General features: G+C 51.9%; 1 protein-coding gene across 2 annotated transcripts in view; it reads left to right on the forward strand.

Moving 5' to 3' along the window:
• LARP4B (La ribonucleoprotein 4B) overlaps positions 1 to 15,092 on the forward strand; it is a 67,928-nt gene extending 52,836 nt beyond the window's left edge. For both annotated transcript variants that reach the window (XM_075997514.1, XM_075997513.1), the window contains 7 exons: positions 2,005 to 2,111; positions 2,541 to 2,792; positions 5,339 to 5,384; positions 7,709 to 7,873; positions 9,531 to 9,655; positions 9,750 to 9,858; positions 11,501 to 15,092. In XM_075997514.1, coding sequence (XP_075853629.1) covers positions 2,005 to 2,111; positions 2,541 to 2,792; positions 5,339 to 5,384; positions 7,709 to 7,873; positions 9,531 to 9,655; positions 9,750 to 9,858; positions 11,501 to 11,788 — 1,092 coding nt within the window. In that variant the 3' untranslated portion in view covers positions 11,789 to 15,092. The remainder of the gene's footprint in view (positions 1 to 2,004; positions 2,112 to 2,540; positions 2,793 to 5,338; positions 5,385 to 7,708; positions 7,874 to 9,530; positions 9,656 to 9,749; positions 9,859 to 11,500) is intronic.
• Positions 15,093 to 16,102: the final 1,010 nt, after the last annotated feature.

The following is a 16,102-nucleotide window of genomic DNA, read 5'->3' on the forward strand; positions in this document are numbered from 1 at the left end:
AGGTGTCTGAGCAGGGAAATGAAGTCATACTCCACTTAGAAAATAGCTCCCATGGCCCTGTGAGGGACAGGCAGGGACAGAGAGACATTTTAGGAGGGACTCTCAGCGGGGCTGTGACTGTCCCCTGAAAGTCTGGGACAATTGCAGTAAAAGAACACTTGGCACACAAGTGGCTAAAGTCCAAATTATTTCTATCTCTTTTGAGTGAATCCTACTGGTAAGAAAACGCACTGCTTCTTTGCAGTATCATTCCATTATGAAAGCATACCCGTAGCTGTACAGTTTCTATCCCCAAGACACGTCACGAGAGCACCTTAATGTCAGTGGGCACTCGCTTGCTGCCAAGTGACCTTCCCCGGTCTGGCTGGTGCCAGCTTGCCCTGCGCAGTCTGTAGTTGGCTGCTCCGCCCACTGCTGTGGTCACACTTGCCCAGCCCGAGAGGACAGGCCCTCCTGGCATTGCCCATTCAGGCCGCGGTGTGTGACTGCTGGCGGGGCCTGTGGCATCAGGGCTCTCCAGCGGCTGCCTCCTGCGCCGACTCCCCTTGGATCCAAAGTGAGGTAGGGCCTGTCTACCCCAGCAAGTTGGGGTATGAAGTTACCGTGTTAGTAACCAGTTTTATTTTTTATGTAGCCAATTTTATTTTTTAGCTCCTGAGCAAAATTACCCAAATAGCAGAGTTCTGTGTGTAAAATTATATATGTGAAATAGTGTTTATTAGTCTTAACTGATTTATAATTCATAGAATCTAAGTCTGAATGAATAGCTCTTCTGGCGTGATGTATTTTTATTTATTTATTTTTTTAATGTATTTTTAAATAGTCTGATTCTTGCAGGCTAGAGTTTCTCAAGTTGTAAACTTTAGATTCTCACACAGTTTTCAGTGTTTCCCTTTTGTTGCAAGTCAGAGAATGACATTACTTTGGGCCTGAGCTGTCTCTAATACTTCTTTTCTGTTATGGCTTCCAGTTAGCCTTTGTTAAAGAGAGTCACTTGCTTTTTTCTTCTCTATTTCTTTCCCCTTTCTTTATATCGAGGAGGGCCTCTGTGTCTCTCTGTGACCCCAGTGCATCGTGGGGTCAAGTGCTATTGCAGGGAGGTCGGGTCAGGGAACTGGGGGCTGCACAAGCCGAAGAGTGCGATCGCTCTCTTCCCTTTTCTTTTCAAAGAACAGTTTCCACGCCAAGTTTCATCCTACTTTTGTATGTGTCTAGATTTGAAAAATCAGTTGGCTGATATTTAAAATTTCATGCTTAATATATTTAACTTTTTACTATCGTATATGCCCATTAGGGTTATAGGCCCCGTGTAACCCCTTCTGATTTTCTTCTAAATCTTATGTCAGTATATTTGAAAGCCATGTGTCACCTCATACCGTGGCCTGGGGAATAATTATTTACGGTCTGAAGATAGCCTGCTCTTCAGAGCAGGGGGTGCACAGAGGCAGAGGTTAGGGACAACACTCCCTGACAGACAGACGCTTGAGTCTCAGCAGGTCTGGATGTGGTCCAGGGGTTGAACTTGACGAGTTGTATTAGAGTCATCAGGAAAAAGGAAGAACCCTGTGCTTCCTCCCGGGCATGGAGGGGTGTTGTGAGTGAGCATGGGGGTGAGGATTTGGGTTTTTCCAGACAGTATGTTGAAGGACACATCTCCCGTGCTCAGGAGCCCACGTGATCTTGAGCGGGTGTCTTTTCCCTCTTACTGTCAGTTTCTACACGTGTGAATCATCTTCCTCAGCAATCGTTTTGAGGATGGACTGACAGGGTGCAGGAAAGGTCCATGCTCAGTAAACACCACCCGTCAGTGATAACCGTACGGCACGCTTTCTCAACCTGTGATTATTTTCCGAGTGTAACATGGGGCATACCATCTCGTCAAGGTCAGGAAACAACCTCGGTCCCCGCAGATATAATAGGACTAACCAATTTGAAGTCCATTTCATGGTTCGTTTACGTGTGTGTGTGTGTGTGTGTTGTTTTTTTTTCTTTTTATGGATCCAGGTGACTCCATTTCCAAATACTGGATTCTTAAACGGGTTTACGTCTCCAACGTTCAAACCTGCGGCGTCTCCGCTGACTTCACTCAGACAGTATCCTCCCAGAAGCAGGCAAGTGCCCCAAGAACTGACCGTGCATGTGAGCTGCGCGCAGCCGAGTTGCGGGACCGTGATGATAGATGCGTTTGGCACTGGGCTCACGCACCAGAGCAGAGCAGCCGAAGCACACCGCTGCGTTCTGTAAAGACTAGACACTGAGGTCTGCCGTAGCTGCCTGCGTGGCTGTCGGGCAGTGCATCCCACCGTGTGCGCCTGCTTTCTAATCTGGCCCCAGACTGCGGCACAGAGAAGCAGGGCCTCAGCACATTACTGGTAGATTCGCATTGTCCTGAGTATGATATGTAAACCTTTGCCAAGTGACGTCTTTACATTTCATTAAATAGAAAACAGCTTTTAGCTTAGATATTCCACATTAGCACACTCATTTTATAATGCCCGGATTGTTTTATAGTTGAGCATATGCAAACGTTCTATTTACAGGAATCCCAGTAAATCTCATCTGCGCCACACGATTCCCAGTGCAGAAAGAGGACCGGGGTTGTTAGAAAGCCCTTCAATATTTAACTTCACTGCGGATCGGTTAATTAACGGTGTGCGGAGCCCACAGACGAGGCAAGCAGGTCAAGCCAGAGCGCGGGTGCAGAACCCTTCCACGTACGCCAAGAGAGAGGCTGGCACCGGGCGCGTGGAGCCCAGCAGCCTCGAGTCCTCGCCCGGTTTAGGGCGGGGAAGGTGAGTTGCTGGGCAGGTGCTGTGTACCTGTCATAAACTGTCGATATGTTCTGAATCCTTTAATTTAGATATGCTTTATAACTAGTTGCACAGAAAACCTAATTGAAGGCTATAAACATGAAAGGTTTATGTAATTGCTGCGAGTGGCTACTTTCAGAGCAGTAAAATTATTTAATGAGAACTGTAGGTGGAATCGCACAGTTGCAGGTCACGGTCGCTGTTGATGGCAGACCAGGAGTTTGGCGCTCAGCTCCCTGTGCCTGCAGCCTCCCTGGCGGTGTCGCCGGCCCCCAGGTCCCTCCCCCAGTAGGAGGGCGACCCCGACCCCACTAGGCACCCCCTCCCGTCCCCTTCTGGGGAGGGTTTGTCTTGTTTCCCTCTGACGTTTTCTACTGGACGGAGGCCCTGAGAGGCCCGCTTCCCTGCACGGCGCCACGGCGGGTGCAGTGGAGCGAGGGTCTCAGGGGCCAGTGGCCATCTCTGCCTCGGTGCAGCCACTGCTGTCGCCCCGGAAAGGCGTTCCTCTTCAGGTCCAGGGCATCCCCGTCACCACGGTCAGAGCTGTGGGCGTCACGGTGATCACTCCTCCGCTGTGGTGCCTCTGAGCCATCCCGTGAGTGGGGCACACCTGGCCCCGTCACAGGTCCTGGCCCTCCTGGCCTGCGCTCAGAGTGGTGGGCGCTGCCACCGACCGCAGGTGGGTTTCCAGGGCGGGCGTGGGTGTGTGCAGCGCCGTGATTGTGCAGAAAGCTCAGGTCGGGTCCCCTGGTGTGCTGCAGGCTGGACCAGGGCAGGCAGGTGCGGCCCCGCCCCCGTGGCCAGGTCTGTGGCGAGGCTGCCCCGGGCAGGGTCTGTGTGGAGTCTCTGCCCCGAGTCGGAGTGTGGACCCTGGTTGGCGCGCGCCCGGGGCTCCAGGTGCTCCTGGTGGGGCAGTGCTGGCTGTCGTGTGGCGTCCGCGGTCCTCGTCCAGGACACGCCAGGTCAGGCTTCCCAGGAGGCCGTGGGTGGTCGCGGAGAGGATGCCCAGCGGCACAGGGCCCAGCCACCTGTCCCCGCAGGGTGGTGGCGTGCTGTGCTGGCTGTGCCACCGCGTGTCCCGTCGCCGGGCCTGCAGCCTCTGCCAGGGCCCAGCAGAAAGCCAGGAGCTGCTGTGGGGCGGTTGTCTGCGGGAGACAGCGGGCCCTGCCCCAGACCCCACAGGCACCGCCGTGCTCTGGGGGAGCAGCCAGAGGCCTGCCAGCTCCTTCGCCTGGCGCGGAGGCGGAGAGAGGGACCTCAGCTTCTGTTTCAGTTGGTCGTGTTTCCCTAGGCAAGACCACTTCTGGTTTTCTGGAAATAAGGAAATGCATGAGGATCATCTCTGACCTCCCCTCCAGCTTATGTAATATAAGGCCCCTGGAGAGTCTGTGCATTCACTTGAAGTGATAAAGGGATAAATAAATAAAACCAAAATTATACATCAAAATCAACATGTGACTTGCTGGACCACACAAGCCCGTCCAGGGCCCGTGGAAATGTCGGGCCTCTCACGGCCTCAGGGCCCGACGCGGAGCTGCCCCTTCACACGTGTGTGTCTGCGCAGCTCTGAATCGCGTGTGCGGCCTTCCTTACTGCCCGCGGGGGCTCTGGGCTTGCAAGCAGAAACGCTCAACGTGGTTCTAAAGGCTGGCGAGTGGGGCTGACGGCGCGTGGGCGGTCAGGGGTCCTCCCGTGGCTCCCTCTGTGCGTGGCACACAGCAGCACTGGAGGCTGAAGCTGGGCCCAGGCAAGCAGGTCCTGTGGGGTCTTTTAAATTTTGCTGATGAGCAAACACACTCGATAAATTCTCACTCACCATCTTAACAGCTCACCTATGTAGTTCAGTATCAGATTTTATACATCTTGTCATTCCAGCTGAACAGATACGCACATGCCATATCTTAGCAAAAATTTTAAGTGGCCACTAGGTAAGTTCTTCTAATAAATGTTTTTTTTGTTTTGTTTTGTTTTTTGCCAGAGTCTCACTCTGTTGCCCGGACTAGAGTACCGTGGCATCACCCTAGCTCACAGCAACCTCCAACTCCTGGGCTCAAGCGATCCTTCTGCCTCAGCCTCCTGAGTAGCTGGGACTACAGGCATGCGCCACCATGCCTGGCTAACTTTTTCTATATATTTTTAGTTGTCCAATTAATTTCTTTCTATTTTTTTAGTGGAGACGGGGGTCTCGCTCTTGCTCAGGCTAGTTTGGAACTCCTGACCGTGAGCAGTCCTCCTGCCTCAGCCTCCCAGAGGGCTAGGATACAGGCGTGAGCCACCGTGCCCAGCCAATATTTTTCTTTTATTTACCTATCTAGGCATCAGGGTTAGTCCTTTACTATAAAGCTTCTGTTATTGTTTTGCGGATTCTTGTTAAGGCTGGGATTTCAGAACCAAAAGTCATCTTTGGAAGATGACAAAGTAGTAAAGACTTCATTGATGCTTGCTTAAAATATGTGAGCATAAACATGCTCAGTGGAAGATTTTCCAGTTGGAGAAAAGTAACAGTCTTTTACTTTCCATTCCTCTAGGAAAAATTCCTTTGGCTATCGGAAGAAAAGAGAGGAGAAGTTTACAGTGAGTACACAAAGCATGTGTCATCTTTACAAGATACTTGAGTCTAATTTATACCAACCAAACATGAGAGTTAATTAAATGGGTTGAGGGTAAGACATGAGAAGGAGCCTTTGGAAAGACTTTTTCTTTTAACTTGAAACCTACTAAGTAATAACTGACATTTTTTATGTAGCTGAGGGAGGAGGAGGAGGAGATGGTGGAGGTTTGGAAGTCCCAGTCGCTGACTTGTGTGCTGAGTGTGTTCTGTCTGTGCTGCTGGGCCTGAGGCCAGAGCGTCCTCGCGCACACAGCCGTGGCGCGCGGTGTTCGGATGAGTCCTTCGGTGGGGTGGCCACCTTGTGCCATCTGAAGTGACTCGAGCATTTAGAATGACCTTCTCCCCCGTGGGGCGTGTTCACTGGTGTTTTTCCTTCAAAGCTTTCCTTCACATGTGCCTGTCGTGTACAGAGTGTCACTGCCTTCTGCTGTCACTTACAGACGGGACAGGCCCCAGATACACAGTGAGCACGCGTGTGCGCGAGCTGCAGTCGTTTCTGTTGGGGCTGATGGGTGTCCCCCGTGGACTCCATCTGTGCTGGGCGTCAGTGGAGGCTGGCGTGGGGCTTCCCACCACGAGGGTGGAAGAGGTCACGGCAGCATCAGCCATGTGTGTGACGGTGACATTCAGGAGTAGGTGCCGGGCTTGCAGGTGTGGTGAGCGGCCCACACTCGGAGGACTGGAGAAGACCCCGAGAAAGTCCCCGCCCAGCCCCTGAGCTGCCACGTGTGTTCTCGTGCCAGCACACACGTCCTCTTTGTGCAGACTCAGAAGCTTTGTGGTGAGCCCTTTGGTGAGGTACTTGGTGTCAGTTAAGTCCAGCTGGAGTCGGTGAGTTCCCGTGACCACTTGGACGAACGGGGCCCTCATCTGAACACTGTCATGAACGCGCAGGTGCTGTCATGCCTGCCGGGAGGCAGCCGCCGCTTCCATCTGTCATCCTGGTCCGTGTGTTCATGCCTATGAACACCGGGAAGCTCAGGAGCGCTGCTCTGTGTTGCGTGTATCGTGGAGAACGTGCCTGTTGTCACGCTTACGCACTCCAACAGCTGCAGGAGTCTGCACGTGGCTAACAGACACGTGGGCATTTGGGCCCAGCCAGACCCGTAGGTCCATCCACATAGCCGGGAAGAAGTAGGGTAGAACCGTACACCTGTGCCGCAGAAAAGTCACGGACTCTCAGAACAGACAGTGGGCTTCTGTCAGCTTGGATTCCTTCATCCCTGTACTGCTCTCACTGAGTCCTGACATGTTTCCTCTAGAAGATGCTTAACGTAGGGACCATCCTCCTGTTGGTTTAAACGTCTGGGAACTGGGAGCCTTTTCAAGTCGGGCGGGCCCCACGAGAGCTTTGCTTCCTGGTTGAAGCAGCTTCCAACCAAAAACACTCACACCCGCCTGTATGTAAACTGACTTCCCCTTTCTGTACCCTGTGTCGTCAGCCAAGGGACCGGGTACTTGCAAATGGCTTCTAGCTTGTTAAAGTTAGGTGACGGTTTCTAGTAAAAATGTATCACTGCCTTTCTCCTGAGACCTTGGGCTTGTGAATTATGCTCACATGTTATCATACTAAGTTTACCATATTTTCCCCCTCAGTCCTGCTGTCTAGAAAAGTGCTGAGTTTACTTTCTTGAAGTCAAAGACTCCGATAAAAACTTATTAAAGGCCGGGCGGGGTGGCTCATGCCTGTATTCCTAGCACTCTGGGAGGCCAAGGTGGGCGGATTGCTGGAGGGCAGGAGTTCAAAACCAGCCTGAGCGAGATCCCATCTCTACTAAAAATAGAAAGAAATTAATTGACCAACTAAAAATATATATACAAAAAATTATCCGGGCATGGTGGCGCATGCCTGTAATCCCAGCTACTCGGGAGGCTGAAGCAGTAATATAAAGTGTTCCAGGAAGTTACTGTTCAGGTAACTCCGCCCTGTCCAGCTGTCACTCTGTCCTCGCACACGCCTATCCTCCCTGCTGTGGCCGACTGCTGGACAGCAGAGGACCCTGGTGGTCATGGAGAGGTGGCCCTGTGACAGCACGCTGACTGTATGTCCCTTGTGATGTGTCCCTTGGGCCGGCAGCAGTCTCGAGAGTCCAGCCTCACACCTCTGCTCTGGGTGGTTGATACTGCCTTGCAGATGGCCTTGGACTGGGTGGGGGAGGGTTGTCTGGGCAAGTCGTCTGGGCGTTGTTTGCTCGCAGACTTTTCCAGAAAACGTGGAGGGAGAAGGTCCTTTGCTCTTGGGCCTTCTCTGCTCACCGCATGACTCTGGGGTGCCGTTCTGTTGCAGAACAGCCAGACGCAGTCTCCAACGCCACCAAAGCCTCCGTCACCGAGCTTCGAGCTGGGGCTGTCCAACTTCCCCCCGCTGCCTGGAGCTGCCGGCAACTTGAAGACAGAGGACCTGTTTGAAAACAGGCTATCTGGCTTGATAGTAGGATCAGCAAAAGAAAGGGTAAAGTATACCTTGTGTGTTTAATGGCTGTTGACATCACCAAGTGCTGGTGTCCTGTCGGCACTTGGCTGAGCTGCTTACACACGTCAGTGTTTAACATTCACAAGAGGTTAGAGGTTAGAGGTCAGCGACTCGCAGGGTCACGCGGACCTGGAGGGATGAAGTCTGTGCTGGACCCAGGCCAGGCCCTGTCTTCCCCTTGCTGTCTGCTGAGGGCAGGAGTAGAAACCTCTGCCCTGAGGGGCTGTTCAGACCCTTTCTCTCACCCATAAACGTAGGTTGCATTTTCATTGTGGTTACTCAGACCTGCCTTTGTTTTACAAGACAGCAGAACAAAACAGGAAAATCTGAATTGCACTGGAAGTAACATAATTTTTAGTCATCTCTATGAGATGAGTAGCGAGAAGCCTGGAAGAGCTGTGTTGCTGGTGGCTTTTGGTGAGGCCCGTCGGCTGCCACATGAGGTGCCGTCACCCACTGCAGTGGCCGTCGCCCTAAGCATCTGCCTGAGCTGCACAAGTCAGGAGCTTATTTCAGTATTCTTGGGTCCAGTGTGGTTGACACGCTGAAGGTGGGAGTTGTTCTGTTGCTGGGATTGTTGTTTGAAGGCTCCGGACAGTGCATAGAAACCCTTTCTGCCCAGCTCCTGGCCATGCATAGCAGGTGCCCAGGAAGAGCCTGCGGGAGGAGGAGGGGAGGAACCACTGCACAGCTGGAGTCAGAGCCACTGCTGTGGGTGCGAGGTTCCTCAGTGTCTGGGGCAGGTGTAGGGTGGATTTGGGGAGGGAACCACTGCACAGCTGGAGTCAGAGCCACTGCTGTGGGTGCAAAGTTCCTCAGTGTCTGGGGCAGGTGTAGGGTGGATTTGCTGCAGTGTCTTGAAACCGATGCCAGGTGAAGTGTTCGGTCCTTTTCCCATTAGTAGATGGCAGTTGTTCCTGTTTGCAGCCTTGGAGGTTGGGTGCATTCCAGGGTTCTGTGTTTTATAGTAGCAATCACACATTAAATTTGGCATGTGTTAAAAATTACCATAAGTCTTAAATTTCCACATCGTGGTTACTGAGTGTTTAATGACTTGCAGAAGCGTGTCAGGGAATCCGTGCGCTGTAAAGACCATGAGTTCTAGTGTCCACACTGTGGCTTACACCCTGCTAGGCCAGGAGGAGAACAGGCAGATCTGCACCCCGCTTCAGAAACAGCAGCTACTACTTAGTGTATTTTGAATCTCTGTGTAAGATTTCTCCTGAAGAAATTGCTACTTTACAAAGGTCTGGGAGTCCACCTGCTCAAGGCTTCTTGGGCATGGCTCTCTGGGTCATAGCCCTCAAATTTGGCTCAGAATAAATCTCTTTAAAATTAAAAAAAGAAAGACAAGAAAAAGTCTGAACCTGACTCTATAGCCAAGTGCAGCAGTCCCGGTTGCTGCTCCTCATGTTGACGAGACACTGGGGCTCAGAGCTGCAGTGGGCGGGGACTGCAGAGAGCCTGCGGCTCCACCCTCCGCCTCGGGGGTGAGGTCTGGGGTTCACTCCTGCGTCCTCCATGGGGAAGACGCCAGCAGGCCCTGCGGATGTGGTGGAGGTTTCTGTGCGCCTGTAGCAGAAGTCTGACGCGTGCTCCTTCACCCCATTATAAACTGTCACTCGGTGATTTTCAGAGCCTCGGTGCAGACGCGAGTTCGAACGCTGTCCCCGTCGCTGTCCCCAGAGAGCCCCTGGCGCCAGCCTCCTGTGCTGCGTCCGCAGCGTACGAGCGACCCCCCTCCCCGGCCTGCCTGCACGAGTGAGTACCCACCCCCTGCCAGCTCCGTGCTCTTCGCTGGCTGACCGGCCCCTGAGGCTGCGCGAGATTCAAACACCAGATGTCGTTTTCGCAGGGACCCCAAGGCAGCGGAAAAGCAGCGGGAAGCCCACGGCGGGGACAGGCTCCCCTCAGCCCTCGCCACAACCGCGTGCAAGTCAGTGCAGGTGAATGGAGCCGCCACGGTACGTGTCTCGCGCCTCCTGCTCCCGGCCGGCAGTGCCCTCCCGCGCCAGACCGTTTGTGAATCAAACCCAGTGTGGTGGGATTTCATCTGCGTCTGCGTGTTGCGTTTTCTGTGCACAGTGCCCTGAGACTCTCCACTCCCACCCTGGTTATCTCTTGCCATCACGTCCCTGTGTTCCAGCGTTGGTCAGTGGAGGCTTCTGCAACAGTAACGAGATCCCAGTGCCAGTTCTTTTGCAGGAGTTACGATCGAGTACACATTGCCTGTGTGTGTGAGTCATCTGTGTGGTAACAAGATAGCAAGGGCCGGGTGCGGTGCCTCATGCCTGTAATTCCAGCACTTTGGGAGGCTGAGGCAGGAGTATCGCTTGAGCCCAGGAGTTGGAGGCTGCAGTGAGCTATGACTATGCCACAGCACTCCAGCCTGGGCGACAGAGTGGGACCTTGTCTCCAAAGAAAGAAAATAAAACAGAGAAAGAAACAGGAAGAACAAGACAGGGCCCCCACAAGCCGCTAAGTCCCCCAGGTCTGGCAGGTCCACACGCTGTGGCTCCCGTCTGGTGGTCTTCCTCCCTGGTGAGTCCAGCCTCTTCTGGTCTGCACCATCCTCAGTTTGATTCTGAGTGAGCCTTTTCCTTAGATTTGGAAGTTTAAGCCCTTGCTGTCCACTGGGTGAGTCTGAAGATTTTTTTTAATAGGTCAGGATTATTCAGGTAACAAATCGTTTTCGTAGGTGAAATATTTTAGAGCTTTTGGTTATTTAGCCTTTATGCCTCCACTTATCTGAAGACCCTGTTATCCTTTATTTTCACCATTCGTTTTTGTGTGCTTAAGGTTTCTAAATTTTTAAAAATAATTTAGTTTGTATTTAGATAGGTCTTAGGGGGTACGAGTGGATCTTGGCTAGATGGAGGAATGGTGTAGTGGTTCTCAGTGCACCTGTCACCCAAGTTGTGCACGTTGTACCGACAGGTGGCTTCCCCCCCCACGCACCCATCGGAGTCCCCAGTGCCAACGTCCTCCCTGCTTGCCTCTGGGTCACCGCAACTGAGCCCCTGCTTGTCGTGAGGACATGCAGCACTTGTTGCTTCTCTGTTCCTGAGGCGCGTCCCGCAGAGCCGCAGCCTCCAGCGCTACCCAGGCAGCTGCAAATGGCACGCCGCCCCTTTCCGAGGCCGGCCCGCGCGCCCCGCCTTCTGTGTGCGCTCGCCACCGAGTCTCTGCAGTGCTGGCATCTGTGTCGCTCTCCGCGCACGTTTCCAGCCTTCGAGTTCAGAGCGGGCGACGCCCTTTCACAGGCTGCTGTGGTCCGCCGTGTGGGCGCTGGGGCAGACGCCAGCCGCATCTCTGTCTCTTCCGCCTTGTCTTTGTTTTGAGGCTCCCGCTAGGGCCATACAGCTCGGAGTGCAGCCTGCGCCTACAGCTGCCGCGGTTTTATCCATTTTTAGAAGATTCCTGGAGGGAAAGGCTTGCTGTAGGGGAAGTAAATCGGTGGATTGTATGAACTTTTTAAAGTTAAAATCACTGGTGAAGATGGAAATGTATCATGGTTAGGAGTAAACCGTCCTTTGAGTGAGTGAGATTCCCCTTGTTGTCCTTGGAGGTGTCGCCCTGTGTGACCCAACGCTTGTCTGTTTCCAGGAGCTGCGGAAGCCCAGCTACGCAGAGATCTGTCAGAGAACGAGTAAAGAGCCCCCCTCCTCCCCGCTGCCACCCCCGAGAGAACACAAGGCGAGCGCCGCCGGTTGCGGGAAGGAGGAAAAGCAGCCCGCGGAGCCCGTGGACAGACACCGGGAGCCCCCCGCCCTCAAGTCCACGCCGGGAGCCCCCAGAGACCAGAGGCGGCAGCCTGGGCGCCGGCCCTCGCCCCCCGCCCTGGGGAAGCGCCTCAGCAGGGAACAGAGCACGCCCCCCAAGTCTCCGCAGTGAGAGCCGCAGGTCCGGGGGCGCGGAGAGCTGCGGTCACCACACGAGACACTCTTCCCACTCAGTGCGGGGATGAGTTGCTGGTTAGGGGCTTGCAGTGTGTGAGGCCGGCGGGGTCCTGCAGGTGGTTTTTCTTCTGCGAGTCGGATTGTCCCCTCTAGGAAAAAAGAAATCTATTTTTCAGGATTTAATTAATATAAACCTTATTTTAGGTTGGTGCTTAACTGGAGGTGATGCATAAGTCAGAATTTTTTTTTTCCAGGATAGAGAATGCATTTATCCTGACAAATTGGTGTTTTTTTATTAAGCCTCCACGTGGCTCTGAATGCAAGCTATACATAGTGAGTTTTTCTAAATTAAGGAGCGATGATGCTACTTCTCTTTTCAGTACCTGGTCTGCTAGTGCATACGCGTGGGAAGCCCCAGCAGGAGGGGAGGGCCGATGGCTCCGGCAGAGGCAGGCGTGGCCCGAGGCGGAGGGGCTGGCGGCCTCAGGGCCCCGGCACGGAAAAACCGCAGTGGGGACTCTGGCATTTACAGACGCAGAGTCCCTTTTTTGATCTAGTGGCAGAATGAACCTGCAGAGAGCACCTAGGGAGACCCGAGACCTTTGAGTCTGATGTACTGCAAGCAAGTAACCAGCTTCTCACCCCAGTTCCAAGTGGCTATTATGTAAAATAAATTCAAAGCACATTGTGAATAGAACCTCAGTGAACACACAGACTCTGTTGCCCACTGACACATCACCAGAAGTTGTCCCACGATGTCGTGCTGATCCCCGTGAGCTCCCGTGGAGACGCCTGCTCCGTGCACATGTTCGTCCGTGTCCCCCCCTCCCGCGCCCCCCTGGCACCTGGTTGGAGAGAGTCCGCGTCCCGGCCAGCTCCGCGTGGACGTCTTCCGGTACCTCTGCGTCGGCGTGCGGTCCACAGTCACGTGATTGTGCGGGAAGGGTGTCTCGGTTGCCCTGTCTGGCAGGTGGAGGACGAGGATCCCCGCTCTCTCACCTCCAGGACGAGGGCTCGTGGATTCACTTCTGGAAGTGCCGCACTTCTGAAGAACAAGGATGCACTAAAGTTAGCGAGTTTATAATAAAGTTAAATATAAATTATTTTGTTTTAAAATGCCTAAAATTCTTCTTTAAGTATTCTAAGCAGCAAACATTAAAGTTAAGAATATTTCCTGCTAAATGTAACCATACAGTTTATTCCACAAGATGTTATTTAACAAAGAGACTGAGGGGTTTTTTTAAGAAAAGAATTATTTCCATCCAATATTTAAAGACTTGAATTTTATTTAAACTTGAAAATGACTTTGCCTTAACTTTTGTATGTGACAGCCTCGCGCTCGCGGAGCCTGGCCCGGGTCGGCGCGGCCAGGCCAGCTGCTCGGTCCGTGTGGGTCTGTCGCCGGTTTCGCTGAGTGGGCGTCTGTAGCGTAAGGACTAGCCGTTGTTTGTACCATACCGTGGAGATCTCACACAGCTGACCTTTTTTCAGATGGTCGGAGAATCCTGTAAATGCGATTAGTCGATACTGTATTAAATATGTGCACTTGGGCGTGTGCTTTGCTTGTACAGTTGTAAATAATCAGAACATATTAAAAAAAGGTACCCTACAGAGAAAAATCTGATAAAAATTATTGATATATTATAAATGTTGCTGTTGAGCTGGATGTAGATAAACTAAATGTTGTGGTTTGAATATTATTTTAATTTGTTGAGATTTTTTTTTTTCTTTTTCTCTTATACTGGTGTGTTGAACTGAGGCTGGCTGTTTGCTGCAAAAGGGAAATGGAAAGTCTCACTGAAAGCCTTCAGATGTCTCCATGCGCTTTTTAAAAGTATGTAAATGCATACTAGTCACACATAACGTGAAAGGGTTTTTTGAAGCAAAATCTAGAAAGCAAAAACTGGCAGGATCTTCAACTGAAGGTAAAAAAAAGTCATCTACTAATTAAAGTCGAAAGTGGCCAAGCATGGTTCACCCTGCAGAGGAAAACACGCCGATACATTTGACCATTTCCTTCCTGTCCTTTGCCATCAGTCAGACACACAGGGACGCACACGCTGCTGGCTGTTTTCAAATGCCTGTTAGAGGAATTCGGGGATTTCTTTCTTTCTAGTTGTCAGATCACTGGCCAAAAAAAAAAAAAAAAAAAAAATCAGAAATAATTGACCTCTGAACCCCAAACTAACAGTCAAAGCAGGGAAGGTGACTGAGGCCCAGGCCCTCTGTGGCATGGCTTTGCTGGGGACGGCCGGGCACTGTCGGCCCGCGCTCGATCCCAAACCGGGGCGCCCGCCCACCCGCCAAGCAAGGCCTCGGTCTTTGATAACGAGCAGCCTCTCCCCCAGAGGCGAGCGCAGGGCAGCACGGGGTGCGAGGTCAGAGCCGCGTGGGCACCACGGCCACCTGCAGGAGCGCAGGGCAGGCTTGGCGGCGGTTGTCTCGGGCCACGCTGCGGTCACCGCCCAGCCAGCGACAGCCTGCTGCCCCAAGCGCTGCGGCCCTGCTTGGATGTGATTTTTACAGCATTCTTTTTAATTAAGCAAAGGTGACATGCCAAATAGCTGTGTAATGTCAGAAAGACCTTTCTGATCTCGCTCAGATTCTCCGCTCAGAAGAGAGCAGGAGTTGTCACATGGGAAGTGCGGTGGCGGCAGCAGCAGGCTTCGCCAGGGCGACAGTGGCTCTCGCACGTTTTTTTTGTTTGTTTTTTAAGTTAACTCTTCCCTGTCCCCCAGCCATGACCAATGACATCTTGAAATCATAAATTCGTGTGATGATTCTTACCATGTGGAGAGAGAGGCAGAAAAGTCTGGCCCTGCTGCTCCAGGCAGGAATTCCAGGGGAGGAGCCACTCTCCCGGGCCACTGTCCTGGGTGTCAGGGTCCCTGCCAGCGGGCGGCAGAACATGCCTCCTCACGCTGCTGTCCAGTCAGGATTTCTGCGGGTCTGTCTAAAAGCTGGGTCGGTGCGTCCAGGCGACAGGTCGTGGGTGGCGCACGCCTGTCCGGGTGTGCCCCTCCGGCAAGCCTCGGGGGTGGCCGTGTGCTCAGCGCCGTGGCGGCGCAGACTGACCGCACACAGCAGCCGCCAGGTCGTGAGCGGGAGTGTGATGTGATGTGGGCGCATCCCGAGGGTTTTTGTCTTTGTTCTACTTTTCTTTCATTGAGACTGGAATCAAGCTTACATGTAAACTATTGGTAATTTAAGTTTCCTTTTGTGTCATTCGGTGTAAAAATGTCTAATTTGAAAAAAAAAAAGTGTAGGTTATGAAAAATAAAGATTTAGGCACTGTTCAATTTTTCTTTTGATTTATTTTTTTTAAATTAAAATTTTCTTCAAGAATACATCTCTCTTAAAAATAACTTTTTTTTGTCTGTTCCTATCAGTGTGCATGAGAAAGAAACAGGGGACCTCAGACTGGTCTGGATGTCAAAGGCATCTCACCCCGCTCGCTGGTTGTCTGTGACCTGGGGGGTTCTCCCCCCTTGGCGTTTTAAGATATTCGGATGAACGTTACAATCAAATATTCAAGAGGAGACAATCATTAAATCCAAGATTTACCACAAAATAAATATCCCTGCGTCAGGACTTTTCATTTCTTTTGTTAAAATGTCAGTGTCTCTCCCAAGATGTCTCTGTAAAGTTATTTGGAATTGGCGGGTCATTGTGGTTTTCAGATCATAAATGACCCTCAAACACACAGTAATTGATTCATCCGTCAGCAGCGGTGATGCCAGCAGTAGTGAGCGGCTGAATGTGGGCAAAACCTCTCGTGGTGTTGAGTGGACAAGTAGTCTGATAAGATGTTAATGGACTGGATTTCCTCCTCTGTGTATTGCCTCTGTATGTCTTTCCCCATTTGCCCACTGGTTATCTTGTTCTGACTGGATTGATATTCTTTGTTCTGGCTATTAATCCTTTGTTACATGTTATAAATATTTTCTTGCAATCTACCCGTTGTCTTAACGTTATTTAGAATAATGTTTTTTTTAAGTTTTTGACTATTATCTAGTAAAATTTTTCAGTTTTTCTCTTTATGGCTTGAGCATCTTAGACTTGCTAAAGAATTCTTTCCCCAATCCCACGTCATAAAGATATTTTGTGAGTATGTCTCTCTGATCCAGCAGGTACAGACTGCGCATGTGCCCTGAGGTAGGATGTGTGTCTAATCTAACTGGTATTGACTGCGCATGTGCCCGGAGGTAGGATGTGTGTCCCTAGTCCAGCTGGTATCGACCACATGTGTGTTCTGAGGTAGGATGTGTGTCCCTAGCCCAGTTGGCATCGACTGCACGTGTGTTCTGAG

The sequence above is a fragment of the Microcebus murinus genome, chromosome 25 (assembly GCF_040939455.1).
Source record: "Microcebus murinus isolate Inina chromosome 25, M.murinus_Inina_mat1.0, whole genome shotgun sequence".
NCBI classification, from domain to species: Eukaryota; Metazoa; Chordata; class Mammalia; order Primates; family Cheirogaleidae; genus Microcebus; species Microcebus murinus.